This window comes from Haliotis rufescens, unplaced genomic scaffold (assembly GCF_023055435.1).
Source record: "Haliotis rufescens isolate VD_foot unplaced genomic scaffold, xgHalRufe1.0.p SCAF_29, whole genome shotgun sequence".
In the NCBI taxonomy this organism is placed as follows: Eukaryota; Metazoa; Mollusca; class Gastropoda; order Lepetellida; family Haliotidae; genus Haliotis; species Haliotis rufescens.
The window spans coordinates 3,546,661-3,562,499 of NW_025963990.1; the positions used below are offsets into that span (position 1 = coordinate 3,546,661).

The following is a 15,839-nucleotide window of genomic DNA, read 5'->3' on the forward strand; positions in this document are numbered from 1 at the left end:
TGGGGATGCGATGCCAAGCATCAACCAAGTGAGCAAGCCTGACCTCCCGATCCCTTTAGTCGCCTCTTACGACAAGCAGGGGATGCTGAAAACTAATTCTTACCCGCATCTTCACCGGGGACATTACTGGTGAGTCGGGGAACCTGTGAAGGGAGGAATAGAGCCTCATTCTGACATTTTGTAGAGTTTGAAACTGGTTCCGTTGTTGTGTGGCTGTAATACTATGTGCGTTCACTCAGTCTCTTTGTATTGCATGAAATAGATGTACGTTATGTTCAGTAATTTTTAATAGTCAGGTTTGTAAAGTAATATGTTGTGTGTTTTTTATTTTTTTCGGAACAGAATCCAAGCAAGTGAGTTGTATGGTGTGTGGAAAAGGTTTCAACAAGGAGTCAAACATGAAGAAACATCTTCAGTTTCATCTCAACAAGAATTTTGCTTGTGGAATCTGTGCCGAAAAATTTACAACAGTCGCAGAACTCAGGAAACATGTCCGCATGGAGCACTCAGGTTCAGAATCCAAAATGGCCGTTCAGCTGAAACAGATGGAATCTGGGCGAGATAAACCTGTAAGGATGGAACCTTCAGAGCTTGCTAAGAAGCCAGTGAAGGTCAACATCATTAAGAAGAAAAAGATGAAGAAGAAGATGGTGGTGGCAGCACTAGCATCATCAGCCTCAGGAAGCAGCCAAGTCAGTGGAGCAGACCACAGCTCCGCCAACATGGGTGAGTGCTTTTGTAACGGCCATAAAATTTCCGAGTCCCGTGATGGGATTCGAACCACGGACCTTCTGATCACAGGTCGGACGCCTTGTCCACATGACCAAAGAGGTTAACCCCGTCAGCAAGCTGACAAGGTAAGGATGTCACCTGTGGGATGACTCCACGCCCCGCTACACTTTCAATACACAGTCCATAAACTCATTAAGTTTTGCTGTAGTGGTGAGACAATACACCCATGGATCGGTGGATCGCAGTATTTTAATTCCCTATACAAGTATCAATCACAGTCGCACACTAAGTAAAAAATATTGATTCATACCTTAAATGTCTACTTTAATGGCGCCACCAAACACTAATTGGTAGTGAAATTAAGTTGTGAAAAAGTAAATATTTTGATACTGTTAATCGTCAGTGTGCCAGGTATTTGGCCATCCTGCCTATGAAAAAGATGCCTTACACACAGATAAGAGCACATATAAGTATCGTGAACAATGTATCGTGATATGTATCAGATTGCACTGTTGGTGTATCGTCCAAGCCCTATTTTGCTGTGGGATATTACCGACCAGAATAGGTTCCCAGGCCCTCATGCATGCTTGAGTGCGGCGTTAAACAATAAACAAACATACAAACAAACATGCTAGCCATAAGCGTTGTATAAAATGAGAGGTGAGGTGAGGTGAAATGGTGTTTAACATCACGTCCAAGATTATTGCACTTATATAGCGACTGCATGTACGTGTGTGTGTTTGTGTGGCTGCTTGTACTAGTCCGGACTGATGCCGATTTATAGTGCTAGCTCACTGAGATACCATGCCGCAGTTTAACATGGATACCCCACTCAGACACAGTATACTGACCACGAGCCAACCAGTCCTTGTTTTAGCCCCTTAATGCCGAGCGCCAGACAGGGTAACAACAAGTACCATCTTTTAATGTTTATTAGTAGGACGCGGTTGGGGATCAAACCCCATACCTTCTGCTCTCCAGGCGGACGCTCTACCACTAGACCACGGAGGTGGTCGTATAAAATGAGAGGTTAGGCTATGTGTTCATTATGGGCATTGTGTCATTGCTGCATATTAAATTGTATTGGCCATGATTGTGCTAATTCTGATGCCAGTTCTAATAAAAATCACACATAAAACAAAACGGGCATTAATAATTTCGACCCATTTCAGTTAAGGAGTTTAAAATTATTTTAACTCAATGGCCTTGGAAACACTGGCATTAAAATATACATTGCTGTTTCATCTCACAGGATGGGGTACTTTATATAGAATAGATACCTACTTAATACACCCATGGCACCATATTTAAAACTAATATGATGCAACTTGCTGTTTTACAGAACAATGTAAACAAATAAGAAAATTCTGCATATTATATTGTAGTAGTGGCCGATACACCAATGCATCGGTTGATCACGATTTTTCACTTCTCAGTACAAGTATCGATCACAATTGCACACTAAGTAAAAAGTATCGATTCTAACCTTAAATGTTTTCTTTTATAAATGTTACACCAAACACTCTGTACTGGTGAAAATGAGCAGTGAAAACGTAAATATTTTAATACATTGCGCCATGCTTGACACTGCCAATTGTACATCGTCAGTGTGCCAGGTATATTTGGCCATCCTGCCTATGATAAAGATGCCTTGCACGTCACTTATTAGAACATGTGCAAGTACCGTGATATGTATCGGATCCTGAGCAAGGTATAATGATACGTATCAGATCGCAGTTGGTGTATCGTCCCAGCCCTATGTCACTGTATGGTACGACATTTCTGAACAAAGAGTGCAAAAATATAATCTACATTATCATACAAATTGTTATTCCATCTGAAAAGTTTATTTATTTCTCCACAGATCCTAACAAGCCAATTCCTTGTCCAATCTGCAATAAACGCTTCTCCTCCGAGGCAAGTATGAAGAAGCATGCCCAATTCCATGGCAACCGTAGATTCAGCTGCAGGTACTGCAAGGAGAAATTCCCACATCCGTTTGGCCTCCGGAAACATTTGTGGTCCTTCCACACTGCACAGATGAAGCAGAATCTTAACAGGACACCGGGTGTCATCCGCAAGGTGCCGAACTTTCACCAGAAAAAGAATGAAACATACGATGAAAAGTTTCCCGAGAAAGCCAATGAGAAAACAGACGTGGAGAAGATGGTGCCTGATATCAAGGAGGAGGGCAAACCTGTGAAACAGTTGGCTGCTGTTGCGGAGAGTCAAAAAGCTTCTGGTGAGAACATACGTCCATGAGAAGAATACTAGATGTAGACAAATTCAATGCAGGTGTGGATCCAGGGGAAGGGAGGCGATTCATTGAAAGTGCCATACAGTCCCCAATGAAATGAGGGGGCGGTCGGGTAGCCTAATGGTTAAAGCGTTCGCTTGTCACGCCGAAGACCCAGGTTCGATTCCCGACATGGGTACAATGTGTGAAGCCCAATTCTGGTGTCCCCCGCCATGATATTGCTGGAATATTGCTAAAAGCGGCGTAAAACCATACTCACTCACTCACTCACTCACCCAATGACATGAGAGAAAAAATTAATCTTGCATAAAATATAATGATGTGTCAAAACAAAAAACGGGATAATTCGCACACAAAGCTGTCTTGCTTTTCGAGTGGTGTAATGCATTACTAATGTTCACTCGACCTATATAGAATAACTTCAGTTCAAAGGTCAAGTAAGTAATCAAAGCATCCTTTGAGGAGGTTGTTTTGATCATGTTTGTGACAGTATCGTCGTCATCTAATCACCATTTTTATTTCAAAGCATAACATACCGCTGTTAGTATCACATCACGTTTTCATGTCAGTAATTTTATGATTCCTTTTCCCACCCACCACTCATCCCTCACAAATCCACCCACCTTATCAGTAAAAGAAGGGGGCACGAGTGGCCCAGTCGTCTTGGGCATGACAATTCGCTGTGCAGAGTTGCGTCCCTTGGGCACACCAGAAACCTATGATTGTGGGTTTGAATCCCGGTTTGCCCCGATTATGTTTCTAGGTTTGTCAGCACCAAACCCATGCTTGCGGGTTTCACTGAAGTGGTAAACGTCTGAGACCTGCATCACTTCAGGCTTTCCTCTCACATTAAGCTGACACACCGGGATATAACTGGAATACTGTAAAAGCGGCGTTAAACCCAAATCACTCAATCACTCACTCACACAGTAAAAGAAACATTTTAGTCTCTCACCATTGATATTATGTCTTGTTATCGCTTATGTTAACTATACTGTTTCCTTCCAGCTGAGAAGCCCTTCTCCTGCAGAGTGTGTGGTAAGGCTTTCCCAAGTGAAGCCAACATGAAGATGCATCTCCAGTACCATTTTGGGAGGACCTTCTCCTGCCGCTTCTGCTTCAAGAAGTTCCCACATCCGGCCAGTCTCCGCAAGCACCTCAACGCCGAGCACCCAGAGGGTATGGTGAATGGAGTGCTCATCAAGAGCAAGCCAGACATCATTATCGGGCCTGATGGGAAGAGGTTGAAGAGGAAGAGGAAGAAGAAGGTCAAGTCAGAACTCGAGTTGATGCTCAGAATTGAGAATCCCGAGGTAAAAACGGAAGATATTGTAGAGGTGAAGCAGGAACGGGATGTCGACAATGAAAGTACACAAAGTCAGGAATTTGAGTCTGCACGTCTTGAAAAGATTTCCCAGGAAGCCGAGGAGGAAGATCCGTGGGAAGAAGAGATTCAAATCACGAAAGAGTTAAAGAAGAAAGCCAGGTTGCATTTTGCCTGCATTCTTTGCAAGAAGAAGTTTAACAGTTACGTGAACATGTGCAGACACAAGAGGCTAGCTCATAGGGTCAAGAAATACGGCATGCCCACAGTGACACGTCAAAGGATTGCCGCAAGGCTGCAAGACTGTGTGGTGGTCAATGATTATATTCCTATAACCCCTGCCGAGTTCTATGCAAGCATAGCTGACAACATTGCTACCAATTTGGACAATTATATTGATGGTAAACAAGAAGCTTTGACCAATTATGAGAAGCATGTGAGAATTCCAGATTACCAGTCTGTGTATACCGTTGCCTCGGAGGACCAACCTCAACTAGACTGGTCGAAATACAACTTCCCCAAATCCTACACACCCTGGCAGGGCATTGTGGGATATGACATTGAGGAGGATCTCCTTAGTATTTATGATAAGATTGGTTTCCGAGATGAACGTGCTGCCAGAAGACTGAGAAGAAGTCGAAGCAGTAGCGATGCATCCTTTGAGGTTGAAAACAAGGAAACTGGAGATGAAAACAGTAACCTCAGTATCCCAGAACGAAAGTCGGTGGATGATGAGGCTCAGTCTAAGGCTGTTAAACTAGAAGAGAACATCTCTGTTGTAGAGGATGGAGGTTTTAACAGCATCGGAATTTCACCACAACTCAAGTCAGAGTCTAAGACTTGTGATAATGGTGATAAAAAATCAGCAGTTAAGACTGAAAAGTCTGATATAGTTTCTGGTTCAGATTCCATGACTGACAAGGATTGTCATTTTGTTCCAGGGATAAATGTGAAAAAATGTGATGGTTCAGTTCTTGAAGTGAAGCCTAATATTGAAAAGTGCAGTAAATTGATTCCTGAAGTCGGGTCAGTGGCTGAAAAGGATGTTTATATAGACACAAAATCAGGATCCCTTCCTGGAAAGGACAGAAGTTTAGTTCTTGAATCGGAGCCTAAACCAGAAAATGATGGTGGTTCGGTTCCCGAATCTGTGTCAAAAATTGAAAAGGATACAGTCACTGCCCAACAGGAAACTGAATCTAATGCTACGCAAGACCATAGTGGACTTGAAAGCGAGAAAAATTTGCAGCAACACACACCGAAAGTTGACACGCAGACTCAATTTGTTTCTGGTACTGATACAGCTGTGCTGATAGATATTGTATCTGATGGTGAAGAGCCTGAAGAAGAAAGGAGCATTGTTTGTAAGGATGATGAACAGGAAAACATAAAAATTGATCACAATGACATTTGTTCAAATGGTGAAGTTATGCCTTATACCATTCCTGAAGAAATTGACTATGAAATTGAAGAATGTATGAATGAAATGATTGAACAGTGTGCAAAGTCACAACAAAATGACACAGATTCTGTTCAGAATGCTAGTGTAGATGTTCCTCGGGATGAGGCACCACTGGTAGAGTCGCCTCAAATGAATGTAGAATCTGTGACTGCAGATTCTACATGTGCATGTGCTAGTACTGTGTCAAAAGACGCTGCTGAATTGGTACAGAAAGGTGATACGATATCTACCACAGAGCCTTGTGTAAGACCTGGGAAAGAAGACATCACAAGTTCATTGGCTACAACATCGGACACTTCTAGTGGCTTGGAAGATGGTAGTGAGAAGAACCTTGTGAAAGAATGCATGCCAAATCAGCAGAAGGGTGCGGAACTGTACTGTATCACTGAATCAAGGAATATGTCGTCAGAAAGAAGTAATCCTGGGATGGATTCTTCAGTTGATGACGGCTGTGAGGAAGTTTCAGATGGTTTTGACAAATGTGGAGGTGGTTCTTCTGGTGAAAAGTCTGAAAGGGTTCGTTCTATTCAGGTTGATGAATCAAGAGGAGATTCTTTATATCATGTTCAAAGATCTGAAGATTCTCCTGTTGATGTTGAGGATTTGGTGAAAGATCCCTCTGTTGGTGTTGGGAAAACAGGAAAAGATTTATGTATTGATGTAGAGAAATCTGGAAACGATTCTTCCATTGGTGTTGAGGAATTGGTAAAAGATTCTGCCATTGGTATTGATGAAACAGGAAAAGTTTCTACCATAAGTGTGGCTTATGGAAAGGAGTCTTTAGTTGGGGAATCTGAAAAGGAAACAAATAACTCTTCTCTTCTACCTGACAAAACCAGAAGTGATTCCTCAGTTGAAGAATCTCAGCCAAGTGGTATGAGTTCTGTTGACAAAACAAGAAGTGATTCCTCAGTTGAAGAATCTCAGCCAAGTGGTATGAGTTCTGTTGACAAAACAAGAAGCGATTCCACCAGTTCTGTAGATTCCTTCCCTTGTGAATCAAAAGTGTTTGTGACAAATAACATCAGTATTCTAATTACCCCTGCCACTACAGAAACAGTGCCTATAACGTCTGTTCCACTTACAGATGCAACCCATGTGATACAAAGTGACAGAACTGTGTCAGAACCTTTGACTCAGGATATTTTTCATTCAAAACTTACAATGGACGCGCACAACTACTCACAACCAAGTCACTGTGATTCACTTGTTCTTGAGGAAAAATCTTGCCCTGTGTTGGAGCATGTTTCAAGTAATGATAAACCATGTAGTATGACTAATGATAAGTCTGACAGTGTTGGTCAAGGAACTGCATCAGAATGTGATCCTGATGGTCGAGGATGGAGTTGCGACAAGGAAAAGCCACAGAAAGTTGAGGTGGATGTCCTGGATGAAAGAAAGGAATGTGTGTGTGCCACTGACGAAACAAAAACTAGCTGTCATAAGAAGAAAACTTGTGTGCTTGAAAGACAAACGGATTCATCTGTACCTCTTGTTGCCTCGTCCTGTAATGAAAGTCCACAACCTAAGGCTGGTGACTGTGTTTGTGAAACTGATGAACAAAGTAACATTGATAGCTATGCAGAATTCAGTGCCAAGATTGGTCTTGTTGAGGTTAAACAAAGTGACTGGACAATGTCTGAATCACCTTCTGTTGCTAGTGTTGATGGTGAAGCAGATGTGACGATGTGGATCAAGAATGTTGTCCTCAGGGATGTCATCCAGAACGTTTTCACCCATTCTGCTGCAGTCGCCTCAAACAACAAAACAGTCATTGAGGAGGAATTGGTTCAAAGTAGTTCTGTGAAAAATATAAACTTAAAGATGGAAGCCAGCTTTGATGGTAATGTAGGGATGGTAAAGACAGAACCAGAGGAATCAACCATAATGGATAGAGATATTGAAGATGCTGTAGAGTCCATCCTGTGTGAGGTTGCCTCAAATAACATCACATCTGACACTAGTCCGTTGTTAGAGGGAAACAACAACAAGGTTACTTCATGTATGGAGAGTATTAAGATAGAGATACCCCCTGTGTTAGTACCCTACTATGAAGATTATGACGATGGACATGAAGAGGATAGTTCACAAATAGCATCCCACATTCTTTCAGATATCATCAACAGTGTTTGTCCTGTGTCTGAAGATGAAGTGAAATTTTCATCCGATGAACCTAAAGATCACCCTGGCCTTAATGATTTTGTGATGACCGCTTATAATGACCATCTGAAATCACCAACAAGTATTTTGAGGCATCTCCAGCTGATCAGATGGGATAAAGAAAGCCTTGACAGCCTGACAGTCAATATTTCGGATGATGATCACAAGGAAGAAGAGATACCTCCTCAGGGAAAAGTAATCCGATACAAGCCCCATCTCCAGCTCAGCCCAGTACCCAGTGCTTCCTTCAACACCATCTCCTTCGGGAGCCATGGTCCAGTGAATTACATTTGCGGAGTTTGTAAGAAACATTTCTTGATGACCGATGCTCTGCTGAGGCATCACTTCAAGAAGCATCCTTCCATAGATTTCAGCTACATTGAGATAGAGAATGGCAATGACATTGATCTGTTGTTTTACACATGGCCATGCAATTTTGGACTTCTGGCATCTTCACAACCATTTTCTGAAGATTGTCGCAATCTGGATTTGTTTACATGTACCAGATGTGGCTCTACATTTAAGCATATACACAGACTCCATGTCCACATCATTAACTGTGATCCGAAAAATTATGAAACACTTGCCTCAAAGAGAAGGAAGTACAGACGAAAGATAAGAAAGCAGTTGCTGGAGGCAATGAAGTCCAAGACAACTGACGCTGAAGGAACACCAGCTCCAGTAGTTGTTGCAGCCCCCAGAAGACCAGGTAGACCAAGGGGAATACTAGGTCGTAAGAAGAGGCTTGATGGTATTATTGATAGCCCAAAGAATAGGAAGAGAAGGAACTATGAACTACTGTACAATCCTCACAATCACATTCGCAGAAGAGAGATGACTGACGTTGTGGAAAAGCACCAGTGCCGTGGATGTGAAAACACTTTCAAGACCCTCTCCCTGCTTGAGAGGCATGCAAAGAAGTGTTCAGGAAGAGACAAACTTCAAAGTCTGAGACCAGTTCAGAGCTCTTTACTTGAGGACATGGCTCAGAAACCAAGACATACCTGTAGATACTGTTCTAAACATTTTACATACCTCAAGAGTCTTGCAAATCATTATAGAGCATTCTGTTCGATAAGGAAGTCTCGTCAGCAGAAAGGTCTTCTTGGGGCAGAGGATTTTCAAGATGAAGAAGACCTCCTGAAGTTAATAAAGAAACTTGAAATGGCCAAATTGGAGAGCAAGGAAACAGAGGTGGATGAGAATGATGGAAGGAGGAAGAGAGGAGGCTGGCCAAGAGGGATGAAGAGGAAGAATAGACGCAAGAGACATTGCTGGACTTATGTGAAGAAGAGGAAGCCTGATGATAAGGATGAGGTTGAGGGGGAACTGGTTGATCCAATGCTGTGGAATCCTGAAGTAGACTGGATGGATGAGCTACTTCCTGCTGGCCATGGTGAGGAAGACGATTCAGAAGAGGAGGAGGAAGAAGAAACTAAGGAACCTGTTCCTAAAGAAGGAAAAACAGAAGAGGAAAATGTGAAAGATGTTAAAAAAGGGAATGCTGCATCTGGCAATGAAGTTTATGTAGACTCAAAAAAAGACATTCCTTCTAGTGCTAAACCAGAGAGTGCCAAACCTGAGAGTCCAAGAAAAGTAAAGAAGAAGGCAAGTACTACAGTGAAAGAAGAGGCAACAGATGTTCCAACTGAAGAGCCAAAGATACAACTTGAAGTTTCTAGTCCAAGGAAGAAGAACATCAAGATAATTATCAGTGAACCTGTCCATGATGAACCTGAAGCCACACAGGTTCCTCCAGCAGCCAAAGAAACAGAAGGTGTTGGAAGTATTCATGAATCTGAAGATAATGGAAAAGATGAACCTGAAGGATCTGGTTATGTTCAGGACTCTGTGGAACCTATAAATGCTCCGAAGTCATCATCAGGACCTGAAGATGGAGGAGCAATCATTTTAAGTCCTGTCAAATCTGAAGGTGAAATCCCTGCCACAAGTGAAGGATCAGGAACTCCGGGGTCGAGTCCAGAAAAGAAAAAGAGGAAGTATGTGAGGAAGGTTCCCCTTGAAGAGGTTCTGCTAAAGAAGAAGAAAAACCGAATGATGAAATTGGGTCTTATTGGCGATGGTGGCACTGTCTCTAAACAAACTGAATCATCCTTGATTGGTAGTGCTTTGGGTTCTCCTACAAAGAAGAAGAAAGCTCAGGTTGGAAAGTCAGAGCCAGTGAAAATTGCCCCAGTTATGGGTGACTTGAAGCTAGCTCAAGTCAGTGATATAGTAATGAAGCCTGCATTGGCCATCAAAACAGCATCGCCTATGAATATGACTAAGAATAAGGATGTTCTTGATGGTGGTACAGTTACTCTGATAACAGTGTTTCCACAAAGCAAGCCTTCAATCATTAACGCACCAATAATACAGATTGTTAACGAGAAACCAATAAACATTTCACCAAAGAAGACAAAGCAGGACTCTCCTCCCCAGAAAACAGTGAAACAGTCCCCCAATAGGTGTGCAAAGGACAGCAGTGCTAGTGCAACAGAATCGCCTTCTCCTCTGAAAACTGCCAAGGTTAAGACTCCAAGAAAGATTCAAAAGTCCCCTTGCAAGACAAAGACGATGAGCCCAAAGACTGAAGTGAGTTTGAGTGATCATGTAGAAATTGATTCTTTGGAAAAATCTACAAAGAAAACGCCGAAGAAAAATAAAAGAGCTACTTCTGTGCCTAATTCATGTGTAGAGATTGTGAGTATTCCCACTGAAGCGAAGACTCCAACCAAGACAACTTCAAAGAAATCATCAGAAGCAAGTAGTACTCATGCTGATGCCAATACAGAAAGTAACACTACTTCAAAAGGTAAAACAACTCCGAAAAGGACCCCTGCAAAGGTCAAGGTTACACCTAAGAAGGGTTCAGCTGAGACTGGGGGTTCCAAAAAGGGTGCCCAAAAGGCTGGAAATGTCAAGAAAACACCAACTAAGTGCCAAAAGACTGATAAAACTGTGTCTGTGAAGAAAAATGAACAGGTATCCGAGACTGACAAAGCTTCACCCTCAGGTAAAGGTCAGCCTAAGAAGCGGAGGACGGGTCTGAACTCGTCCTTGCTGTGTGAAGAAGATCCTGAATTTCTGTTTGATTCTGATGATTCTGAAGAGGTACTGGCAAGGAAAAGACCCAAGCCGAGATTAAAGTGTGTCATCGAGAATCCAAATCTAGTGAATAAGGTGTCTGAGTTTGGGTCTGAATCCGATATTAGTCGGTAACAAAGCAGCTCAAGAATATTTCATCATCCGAGTGTGTCGAGTTATTCCTCCGAGTGTGGTTTTCATGTCATGATTAGATGTTAATCCATGGAGAGTATTTGATTTAATCTCAAATGTGATATATTTCATGTGTTTTCTGGCGAAGTGGACTCATCAGTGTGACGAAATCCAAGGTTCCGAAAATGGAAAGTTGAAATTGGGCACAGTTGTAAAATATGATGCCAGATATAGAAAGTGAATGTTATGCTTTCCTAAAAAACAAAGAAATGTCTGGTGATTAATGTCATTTGGGCAATCTCATCCACTGTTTCAACATTGGTAAATATGTCTTCAAGAATTCAGGGAAGACCCTGAAGAGAGGAGCTAATTGGAACTTATGATAGTAATACAATGTTATCCAGTCATTTCCGTGATGATTGGTGTGTGTTTGGACAAGATTGGTTGAGGGGACCGTTTGATAACATCACGCATGTGACAATTTTACATTTGTAGTGATCTGCCTAGATATGAATGAAAGAACTGAACACTGTATATATGGATCAATGGCTGCAGCCAGGAAGGTTGGAATGTTTATGGGTATCAAAAGGTGTTTGTAAGATTATTTTTTTATTTAGCATTACATGTATTTGTAAGAACCCTGTTTAAATGGGTCATTGGCTTATTCCATGAATATAGCATTTAGTGCGCTTAACAAGCATTGTGTAAGAATATTTTGAATGAGCATTACTTATGCTTTTGGGGATCTTGTCTCAATAGATCCTCGGTTTGTGCTGTGAACATAGCATTAAGTGGCCATAGACAGGATTTTGGAAGAATGATATTTTGAATGAACATTGCTTGCATTTGTTGGAACCCTGTATAAACGGATTCTTGGCTTGTGCGATGAATATGACATTTAGTGCCCATGGAAAGGATTCTGCAATAATGAAATTTTTGAAAGAGCATTGCTTGCATTTGTTGGAACCCTGTATAAATGAATCCTTGGTTTGTGCAATGAATATGACATTTAGTGCCCATGGAAGGGAATCTGTGAAAAAGAACATTTTGAATGAACATTGCTTGCATATGTTGGAACTCTGTATAAATGGTTCCTTGGCTTGTGCGATGAATATGACATTTAGTGCCCATGGAAAGGATTGTGTAAAAATGAATTGTTTGCTTGCATTGTTGGAACCCTGTATAAACGAGAATATAAGAAAACATAAAACTATAGAATGACAACTTCTGATTTATTGTATTTAGCAATGCTTTGATGTAAATTCTTGTACTGTTTCGAAGCTGGAGTGACTACAACCAAGTGATGAGAGGTATATATGCATGACGTGTTGTGATAAGTGGCAGATTAACATTAACAACATCAGGTAACACCGTATTCGACGTAATAAGCGCCCCGCTGTTATAAGCGCCCACAGCGATATTTGCTAATACATTGGCTAGTGAACAATACAAATTAGCACCCTTTCGATTTATCAATGTACACAAGACTTATTTATTCGTGCATAATACACACTCAGGTGTTATATGCACCCTTAATTACGGGCAATTAAATTCTGGAAAAATATATCTGTCGTGTATAATACGTATTTAAGACTTTTTTGTGTGCATGATTTCAGGATGTCGGCATAAACCACGAAATTTATGATCTTTCAATTCTTTCACCAAAATTATATTCAAATAAGAGCCCCCTATTTCTAATTTTGAGTGCGCCCTGGGCGCTTATTACGTCGAATACGGTAGACAACAATTAGCATCCCGTTAATTGGATAAAACCAGATGTACTCCAGCTTGCCATCAGTGTAACAATTTTAATCTACATCCAGACATTGCTAAGTGAAAAAAACAAACAGAATTTGTCATGCATAAAGTTGTACGTTTTCTTAGGTACTTCCAACTTCTAGAATGCTAATCAAACAACCCGTATAAGTGGATCCTTGGCTTGTGCGGTGACTATCATTTATGCATGAAGAGGAGTTCTCTATTTCTTTTTTGAATTAGCATTGCTTGTATTTGCTGGGACATATAAGATTTGCTTTCATGAACGCTGTGCTGGTGATGAAGATACTATGCCGTGGCATGGCTGGATGGTACAATTGATTGTAGTGGATTGGTTGAAAAGATGGCTTTGGTTTGCGGTAATAGTCTGTATGTATGTATTATGTATGGATCTGTATAGTTTGTCTGGTACCTACAGAAATTTTAGTAGCTGCCATATGTACTTTGTGTGACTATTTTGTAAGATATTCTTTTGAAATATTGTTTTGAATGTTTTTTTGTGATATTTTGTCATCACAGGGTCGACTGTGTACCCACCATTCAGTGGAATTGCTCGAATGATTATTTGTCTGGTGTAGGCAGTACAGTGAAGCCTTGTTAATCCAAATCCTGTTAATCTGATCACCCTACCTTCTATTTCTACGTGGGGCGGTCGGGTAGCCTGGTGGTTAAATAGTTCGCTCGTCACGCCGAAGTCCCGGGTTCGATTCCCGACATGGGTACAATGTGTGAAGCCCATTTCTGGTATCCCCCGCCGTGATATTGCTGGAATATTGCTAAAAGCGGCGTAAAATCAAACTCACTCACTCACTCACTCTATTTCTACGTTGATTCATTAATCTGAAAATGTGTTCATCCAGACAATTTTATTGGGATTAATACTGTCCGGATTAATAAGAACTCACTGTTATCTGTATTAGACCATTTCAGACAAGAGGGTTTGTGTATGTTTGAGAAGTTGGGTTTTTAGTTTGGGCTGTGTGTTGGACATGTTTATTCTGTAGTCAAAGACATGTAAATGCATCAGTAGCGTATTAATTATTAATATCAATTACACATCAATTATTGACAAGACCTATAGTCCATGCAGTAAGAGGATCTAATCATCAGCTGGTGATGTGAGTTGTTTAGCCTGTCAACCTAATATTGTGACGGTCACGATTGGATCACAGAGCACCCTGTATTAGTACACAATGTAAAAGTCTTGGCGCTAACTTGCAGTTAGGATTGTTACATGAAAGAAGTCCTGAATCCCATTACCCAAAGTAGTCTAAGCGCTTCTATCGTAAATCAGTCTTAGAGCTACAACTATCGTAAGTCTGTTATAAGGTATGGGAGTTACGGCAGTCTTAGAGCTATAATTATCGTAAATCTGTTATAAGGTATAGGAGTTACGACAGTCTTGAAGCTACAACTATCACAAATCTGTCATAAGGTATAGGAGTTACGACAGTCTTAGAGCTACAACTATCGTAAATCTGTCATAAGGTATAGGAGTTACGACAGTCTTGAAGCTACAACTATCACAAATCTGTCATAAGGTATAGGAGTTACGACAGTCTTAGAGCTACAACTATCGTAAATCTGTCATAAGGTATGAGAGTTACGACGGCCTTAGAGCTACAACTATCTTAAATCTGTCATAAGGTATGGGAGTTACAACGGTCTTAGAGCTACAACTATCTTAAATCTGTTGTAAAGTATGGGAGTTATGACAATTATAGTGCTACTACTATCGTTATTCTGTTAGTATAAGAGTAACAACAGTCTTAGCGTTACAACTATTGTATATCTGTTGTAAAGTATGGGAGTTATGACAGTTGTTGCTCAAAGAGTCTTGGAACAGGGCCGAGAACAAATGTGTTGACAAATATCAGTATTGCAAAGTGTCTGGTTTTGACAGTGTCCACCGTTGATGTAACGAGATGTTTAATTTGAAATTGCAAGTGTTTGTCTACCATAATTCATTTTACTATTGGTAAAAAAAGCTAAAAAAGTCCTTGACTGCGTCTGTCTGATAGCATATGGTGACAGATTAGCAGAGTTTGTACATTATACTCTGGGTGGTTAATAGAACAGTAGCACAGTGGACTAAGGCATCAGAGAGTTACCTCCCAAAAGGTACCAGGATATGCTGATAATGGGTTTGAATCCAAGACTTCCCTATTGAGATCCTTGAACTGTTAGGAGAAATCCCACATTATGTTTTGAGGTGCGTGTGGGTTTTACCATAGTGGTAACGCCCAAGACCTGCATCACTTCAGGCTTTCCTCCCACATCAAGCTGACATGCTGTGATACGTAGAGCTGGTTAAAGTCAAAGTGGTATCAAACCCAACTCACTCACTCACTCACTCACTCTTACTCATCCGACATTGGAGCTGCCAGAAGAGAGGGTCAAAGACTTCCAGGCACAGTTCTTGCTTCAGGTACACAGAAACTAAACATCCATATGAAAATGGAACATTGATAAATTACTTGGTACTGAAGATATTTGAAGTGAGTGTGACCGAGTGAGTGAGTTGGGTTGTGTTTAACGCTGCTTCAAACATTAATTCAGTTATGTCAGCTTAATGTGGGAGGAAAGCCCGAAGTGATGCAGGTCTCAGACGTTTACCACTTCAATGAAACCTACGAGCACGGGTATGGTGCTGACAAACCAAGAAACATAATTGGGGCTGGATTCGAACCCACAATCTTAGATTTCTGGCGTGCCCAAGGGACGCAATTCTGCACAGCGAATCGCGGCGCCTTAGACGACTGGGCCACCTGTGCCCCCGAAGATATTTGTGAACTAATTGGGTTGTGAAAAAAGGTGTATTAGGTTGTGCATATTAATGTGGACCGATTTATTATGACTTTGAATATTTGCATAATTAATCAGTTTTATTCAAACATTGAATAATAATT

At 41.2% G+C, this 15,839-nt stretch overlaps 1 protein-coding gene across 2 annotated transcripts in view; it reads left to right on the forward strand.

The window, feature by feature from the left end:
* Nucleotides 1–12,622, forward strand: part of LOC124144416 — a 68,907-nt gene extending 56,285 nt beyond the window's left edge. For both annotated transcript variants that reach the window (XM_046513788.2, XM_046513787.2), the window contains exons 7-9: nt 343–726; nt 2,597–2,974; nt 3,998–12,622. In XM_046513788.2, coding sequence (XP_046369744.2) covers nt 343–726; nt 2,597–2,974; nt 3,998–11,157 — 7,922 coding nt within the window. In that variant the 3' untranslated portion in view covers nt 11,158–12,622. The remainder of the gene's footprint in view (nt 1–342; nt 727–2,596; nt 2,975–3,997) is intronic.
* The last annotated feature ends 3,217 nt before the right edge of the window (nt 12,623–15,839 follow it).